This window comes from Wolffia australiana, chromosome 15, assembly GCF_029677425.1.
Source record: "Wolffia australiana isolate 7733 chromosome 15, ASM2967742v1".
Classification (NCBI taxonomy): domain Eukaryota; kingdom Viridiplantae; phylum Streptophyta; class Magnoliopsida; order Alismatales; family Araceae; genus Wolffia; species Wolffia australiana.
In genome coordinates this window covers 1,059,844-1,067,264 of record NC_135849.1, presented here as the reverse complement: position 1 = coordinate 1,067,264, position 7,421 = coordinate 1,059,844, and the positions used below count along the sequence as shown (strand labels likewise).

The following is a 7,421-nucleotide window of genomic DNA, read 5'->3' as shown; positions in this document are numbered from 1 at the left end:
TCTCTATCTCTATCATTCTCTCTCTATCTCTTTGTCTCTGTCTCTCTTTCTTTTTCGCTGTCTTCCACTCCCCATCATTCTCTCTCTTTCGCTCCTCTCTCTCTATCTCTTTGTCTCTGTATATCTCTTTCTTTTACGCTATCTTTCACTCCTATTATTCTCTCTCTCTTTCTCTCTGCTTTATCTCTCTTTCGCTCTTCCTGTCTCTCTCCCACTTTCTCTCTCTTTCTTTCGCGCTTTCTCTCTCTTTCTTTTGCTCTTTCTCTCTCTTTCTTTCGCGCTTTCTCTCTCTTTCTTTCGCGCTTTCTCTCTCTTTCTTTCGCGCTTTCTCTCTCTTTCTTTCGCGCTTTCTCTCTCTTTCTTTCGCGCTTTCTCTCTCTTTCTTTCGCGCTTTCTCTCTCTTTCTTTCGCGCTTTCTCTCTCTTTCTTTCGCGCTTTCTCTCTCTTTCTTTCGCGCTTTCTCTCTCTTTCTTTTGCGCTTTCTCTCTCTTCCGTGTCATCTTCTGCGTGCTCGGTTTCTCTCAGGAGATCCTTTTCCACAGACCCAGGAAATTCTCTCTCCTCTTTTTCTCTCTCTTTCTTTTCCCCCCACCTCCCCAGATGAAGGCCTCTTGATCTTCTCTCTCTACTCTCTGCCGTCCTCTCCTCTCTCTCTCTTCTTCTTCTTCTTCTCCTCTCTCTCTCTATTCTGTGCCATCTTCTCTCTCTCTCTATACTGTACCGTCCTCTTCTTTTTTTCTCTCTATACTGTGCCGTCTTCTCCTCTCTCTCTCTCTCTCTCTCTCTCTCTCTCTCTTCCTCTCTCTCTTCCTCTCTCTCTTGCTTCTCTTTCTCTAGCTCTTCTCTCTCTCTTCGAAGGGTAGATGGAGAGAGTGAGAAGAGCATCTCACGCAGGTTCCTGGTACACCAATAACTGTAAGTCTTGTTCGTAGATGATCTCCTGGTTTGCCCAACTTAATTTCTGGCTTTATTTAGATTTCTGAGAAATGGGTTTTGCTCAAATCCTTTGAATCTCGTTTGTCATTTGTAAGATTTAACCATGATCTTATGAATTTCCGCCGATTCGATTGTTCGACCGATACTGATTACATCCTTGTTCTTCCTGATCTTATGCCGGAGATGAACTCGGATTTTAATTTTTTCTTCTAAATATTTAAGGTTTGAGGGATTTGCATTGACATGTTACAATGGGTATCTCTCCACTTAACTTTTACTCATTTAATCTTTAAGAACGGTTTACGATTGAGACATGAATTCCCACCGATCCGATTGTTCAATCGATAATTATACCTTGAGATGAAGATGAATTTTTAAAATTAACTTCGATTTATCCATATTTTTGAATGTTTGAGGCATCAACGTTGAAATATTTGGGTATTTCTCCTCTTAACTTCTACTCATTAACATTTATGAACGATTTTTTTGGAAAAAATACTCATTTAACTATTTTTTTGATACCATGACAGCACGAAAACTAGAAGAAGAGCTTGATGGATGGCTCCAAGCATCCGGAATTGTCAAATCTTCTTCTGTGAGAGGCGTTATTGCACCGTAGGTCGCTGGCTGGTGTTGATATTTATTCTCACAAATTATAAAAAAATGGTATATTAATTTACTTGATTATGTTTTTATTTAACCATAGGCATGCTGGCTTCTCTTACTCTGGGAGGGCTGCAGCCTATGCTTTTGGAAATATAGACCCAGAAACCATGTAAGTAGGCCTCTCTGGCTGCCTATATTCTTTATCCTCTTTTGTCCCTCATTTTTTTATGCGAAAGTACAAGGATTTCTTAATAGAATGGGAGACATTATTAATTGGGAAACTCTGCATGATTAGATTTATTAGTGAATATTCTGACGATGAAGGCCTTAGATAACTGAATGAGGAAAAAAATTTGGATACTTTTCTCGTCACCTGTCGGTGATGAATTTTATTTCTCGATTTTTTCCGGTCTTCTGTCGTATGAGTTAACATCATATTTTTTTCATGGCTGGAAAATTATCCGGTTGCAGTTCTCGGGTATTTCTTCTTGGACCATCGCATCATTATTATACTCCAAGATGCGCATTAACCAAAGCAACTGTCTACAGTACGCCTGTGGGAGACTTATCTATTGATTTGGAAGGTATTCTTCTTGTCTTCAGCAATCTGAATAGTGCATACTCAGCTTATTTCCTTTATTTTCAGTTTTTTTTACTGTTTATGTATCATCTCTGATGTGTACTTGAACTTGCCATGAAGGAAGTAGGATACCTCTCTCTCTCTCTTAGATTTTTGCCGTTCCCCGGTGACGAGTGGACATTGAAATTTGTCGTCACTCCCATCATCCATTTTTGCGGGGTTACTATGTCAAACCATTTCAGCATAAACACATCTATCTCAGCATAAAGACATCTATCAATAGGATGATGATAACGTTGCCATCATCATCTCAGCATAAAGACATCTATCACTAGGTAATGTCGCTAAAGTGTGCAATTACCATGGATTGGCCTCATCTTTGTCCTGGTCTGGAGATTTTCCATCCTGTCTGAGCTCATCCCTGCCTAGAATCATCTGAGATGAGAAGATCTCCCTTCCCAGGAGATTTTGCGTAGAATTTGTCCATCCATCTTTTGGATGGTATTTGATATGCTCCCACGAGAATATCGATGTAGAAATTGACGGAAGCAAAATGTAATTCAAAATTCAAGAGAATTCCAAGGATTTCCAGTTATAGCAATGCTGTTCAAGAAAGGTCACTGAAGTGGACAGACCACGAATAGTGTGTAGAGAGAACGTACTGGAGGGAAAGAGGTGGAATGAGGAGATAGAAATGGAGAGTCAAGGTGGATCACTCTCGTCTTCCTCCGAGGAGAAGGATCTTCCTCTCAGCCCAGGCTGCCGCAGCTAACTTTTCAAGATGCCTGAAAATGGTCCCTCATTCCCTTAATTTATGGGCGGGTTCCCCTCCTATTCCTCTTTCCCTGTGTCGCCTGATGTGGCCTGTGTTGTACGACTTAGCTTATTCTTCCGTTTCTCCAGGTATGTACAAGTGAGACCCATATCAGTATGCTGAACTGAACAGCTATAGAATTTTATGTAATTTGTATAGAATTGAGTCCCTAGTAGATGTAGTCCCGTCCATCGTCCAGGGGCTTTGAACAGGACGATTTTTTCTTCCCTGGATGGGAAACCGCCTGTCTGTATCCGTGTCCATCTGTATGTTCCCTGGATAACATACACTACCCAAGAGCTATTTCTGTACCAGTCCAAAAGACTTTTTAGAATAAATTAGAAGTCAATATGAGACAATGAGTGCAAGGCTCAAGTTTACAAGTGGGAGGAGAAGCGAATTTAGAGATGACTTAAGGAGCAAGAAAGGAAGATGAATCTGAATCTTACAAAGTCAATTAATCTGAAGGTGATAGTTATTCCTATGGGTAAATAAGAGAAAGACGAATCAGAAGAAGGATCATCCTTGAAGATTTTTTCTCGTACGATTGAAGGGTGAACATTAAAAAAGACTCTCTCCTTATGTTCACTGTCCCCAATGACAATTTGAAATTGCCATCCTTCATATGTGACCGGGTGATGATTGCCAGTGGATGATGACCCATAAATTTTTTTTTTGTGGAAATCGTAATCACTCATATTTAATCCTGTTTCAGTGAATAAGGAGCTTCAAGCGACAGGAAAATTTGAACTTATGGACATGAGAGTAGACGAGGCAGAGCACAGCATGGAGATGCATTTGCCTTACCTTGCCAAAGTTTTCCGGGGGTATCTTCTTGTTTTTTTCCCCTTCCAATCCTCCTTTAATCATCAATTTTTAGATTTTCTTTGAATTTCATGATTATTGATCTTGCCTTTTTTAGATATCCTGTCAAAATTGTACCAATCTTGGTGGGAGCCCTAAATCCCGAAAACGAAGCCATGTATGGGCGCTTGCTTGCCAAGTACATTGATGACCCTCAAAATTTCTTCTCGGTGTCTTCAGATTTCTGCCACTGGGGTTCAAGGTATGTAGCTATTGGCTCATTTTAGAAAATTGTTTGTGAAAGTTGACGAACATGTTTAATCTTCTGATCTCCAGTGGGAAAAAAATATGCTCATATACCTAATGGATGTGATTTTTTGTTTTTTCTTTCGATTTTTCTCATTGTGTGAGGCACGTAGTTGTCCAACAATCTTGAGAAAAAAGGTTTCATGAAAAGTGAGAGAATATGTGTCTTCCTGAAACCTTTAGTGGGAAATAGGGTTGACAGACAATGACGAATTTTGCCATCATCATCGTCATCCCCAAATCTTGTTATCGTCATCGTCACTCGTGTTTGGGCTTGCACAAATGGTGATGACAATGACAACTATATCTCCAACTGATGGATGACGATGATGATGATGTCTCCTGAAAATGGGATGCCAATGACGAGGAATTATCATCATCATAACCATCAACATCACCATCCCCATCACCATCATCATCATCACCTACTCATCACCTACTCATCACTGTTATCGTTGATACCAAACTAGGGTTGTCAGACAGTAAAGAATTTGTTATCATCATCGTCCATTCAGATATAGTAATGATAATGGTGATTCTCTATTAACCAATCGATGACAATGATGGTTCTTGGAAACCTGATGATAATGAGAATCATCATTTGTCAGCATCATCATTGTCCACCGCTAACACAAAAATGACACTTTAATCATATATTTGGTCTTTTTTTTCTTCAAAATCTGGATGGTTTTCCTTGTCTCTGTTATTCTTTTTTGTGGTGTGAGCTATCTAGTCCTTCAATCATCTTGAGAAAATGTTTTCTTGTAAAATTAAAAAAGAGATCTTCCATCTGATCTTCGGTTGCAAAATGACTTTCTTATTGTATGTTAGAATTTGCTCTCCTCAAACTTGGTTGGTTTTTTATTTTTTATTTTTTTGAGTTTCTTCACCATGCTGCGTTTATCCCCTGTAATTTTCTCTGACGGGACATTAGCGCAGTGTTACTTTGGGAATGTTTGTTTTGTGTTGTAGGTTCAATTACACATATTATGATGCAAAACATGGTCCTATACACAAATCAATCGAGGCACTGGACCGGATGGGCATGGATATCATTGAGACGGGGGATCCAATTTCCTTTAAGCGATATCTTGAAGAGTATGATAACACTATCTGCGGTCGACATCCCATCAGTGTATTCCTTCATGTATGGGTCTCTCTATCCCTATCTATCAATCTATCTAATCTATATATCTGTTTCATATCTAATACCTATATATCTATCATGCTCTTCCATATTAAATATCCATTTATATTGTTAATTATTATATACAACCCCTTTTTTATCTATTAATTCATGCTTCCATCCATCTGACTACTCATGAATATCTCTCTCCCCTGATATTGATGACTTGATTTATGTTTGTTGTTGAGGATCAGATGATAAAGAATAGTGCCACAAGGATCAACATTAGGTTCATACGGTATGAGCAATCAAGCCAGTGCAAGAGCATGCGAGACAGCAGCGTAAGCTATGCATCTGCAGCTGCCAAGGGTGAAACTTGACTTTGGCAACCTGGGCTCTTCATGCGTCTTTTCCTACACGCCGTTCCCAACTCTCTCTGTCTCTATATATATAATCCATCTCTCTTTCCCACTTTATATATATATATATATATATATCTCTGTCCTCCCTCTCACTCTCGCGCTCTCTCTCTCTTGCCCGTGCTTTCTCTCTCTCTCTCTCTTTCTCTCTCTTCCTCGTGCTTTCTGTCTGTCTCTCTCTTTCTGCCTCTCTTTTGCTCGTGCTTTCTGTCTGTCTCTCTCTTTCTGTCTCTCTCTTGCTCGTGCTTTCTATCTGTCTCTCTCTTTCTCTCTCTCTCTTGCTCATGCTTTGTCTGTCTCTCTCTTTCTGTATCTCTCTCTTGCTCGTGGTTTCTGTCTCTCTCTCTCTGTCTGTCTCGCTCTTGGTCGTGTTTTCTGTCTGTCTGTCTCTCTCTCTCTCTCTCATTCTCTCTCTCTTTCTGTCTCTCTTGCTCGTGTTTTCTTTCTGTCTGTCTGTCTGTCTGTCTCTCTTTCTCTCTCTCTTTCTGTCTCTCTCTTGCTCGTGTTCTCTCTCTCTCTCTCTCTCTCTCTCTCTCTCTTTCTGTCTCTCTCTTGCTCGTGCTTTCTCTCTCTCTCTCTTGCCCGTGCTTTCGGTCTCTCTGTGTCTCTCTTGCTCGTGCTCTCTCTCTCTCTCTCTCTCTCTCTCTCTCTCTCTTGCTCGTGCATTCTCTCTCTCTCTCTCTCTCTCTTGCTCGTGCATTCTCTCTCTCTCTCTCTTGTCCGTGCATTCTCTCTCTCTCTTTCTGTCTCTCTCTTGCTCGTGCTCTCTCTCTCTCTCTTGCTCACTTGCTTCTCTCTCTCTCTATTAATATCTCTTTTCCTACATCTCTGTCTATCCATCTCTGTTTTTCTCTCTTTTTCTATCCATCTCTCTTTCTCTCTCTAATTCTCCCTCTTCCCTTTCTCTCTCTTATCCGTTATCTGTCAATTTTACTATCCATCTCTCTTACCCTCTCACTTTCTCAATCAGTCATACTTTCTTGTGGATTATTCTTATTGGATGTATTATCAGATGTTGAAACCCTAATCAGAACATGAGTAATTCTCTGAAGTTTGTTTCTTCAGCTGATTGGTACAAATATCAAATATGTACACAAATACAGTATCAAATATGTAAATTATCTGGTAAAAAATGTGAAAGAAAACATTTGCAATTCTTAGGCATGATGTAAGCTGGTATAAGAAGGCAAACTATTTCCTCAACCTTATACTTTGTAGAAGATTATTGTAGTTGATTAATTTGATATTTTATGACAAGTTTGTCTGCTCAGCCAGTCCAATGTCACTTCACTATCACCTTCTCCCTCACAGAACTATTCTCCACATGGAATTAAAGCAAGTTGATTGTATATCCTAAGTTTAATCATCAAGATAGATGAATCATCCAAGCCCTTAAGTACAAACATAGAGCCCACACCCTTGACTATTGTGTTTCTAGTCTTCAAATCTTTTGTAGCAACATAATTGGGCCCCATCAACCATTCATCTTGAATGACTTTTATGGGTTAGTCCACTCTTTTGGGTTTCCCAATAGTATTATTCGGCTTATTATTTACTTTAGTGGAGCTAGTGTGGCCCTTGCATGTAAGACATTGCAAGGTAAGATATCCTAGCTTAGTAGTATCATATGTTCTTATTCAACTTTGGATTGAATTGTAAATCAAGCCTTTAGCCCTTTTTTGAGGAGTAATTGTCCACTTCGTGCCATCTACATGGATGGTGCGGATCAACATGCATGTGTAGAAGCACACTGATTATATTGGTGCTTGCCCCAAGAAGTCCCATGGGGCCCAAAATGTACGACACAACTACATTAACCATATAATATCA

At 39.7% G+C, this 7,421-nt stretch overlaps 1 protein-coding gene across 1 annotated transcript; it reads left to right on the top strand.

Moving 5' to 3' along the window:
- The first annotated feature begins 439 nt into the window (after positions 1-439).
- Positions 440-6,655, top strand: LOC144712976 (AmmeMemoRadiSam system protein B). Its single transcript, XM_078587419.1, has 8 exons — positions 440-915; positions 1,467-1,551; positions 1,643-1,711; positions 2,014-2,126; positions 3,652-3,763; positions 3,859-4,002; positions 5,019-5,193; positions 5,427-6,655. Exons 1-8 carry the CDS (start codon positions 864-866, stop codon positions 5,550-5,552), a joined length of 876 nt encoding a protein of 291 aa, XP_078443545.1. The 5' UTR covers positions 440-863; the 3' UTR covers positions 5,553-6,655.
- Positions 6,656-7,421: the final 766 nt, after the last annotated feature.

Bases quoted from the DNA above. Each gene is read 5' to 3' on its own strand.
- LOC144712976 (XM_078587419.1), top strand. From the start codon at position 864: ATGGAGAGAGTGAGAAGAGCATCTCACGCAGGTTCCTGGTACACCAAT. The intron at 1,552-1,642 runs GTAGGTCGCTGG...ATTTAACCATAG, and splicing joins GTGAGAGGCGTTATTGCACC to GCATGCTGGCTTCTCTTACT. The intron at 3,764-3,858 runs GTATCTTCTTGT...TGCCTTTTTTAG, and splicing joins CTTGCCAAAGTTTTCCGGGG to ATATCCTGTCAAAATTGTAC.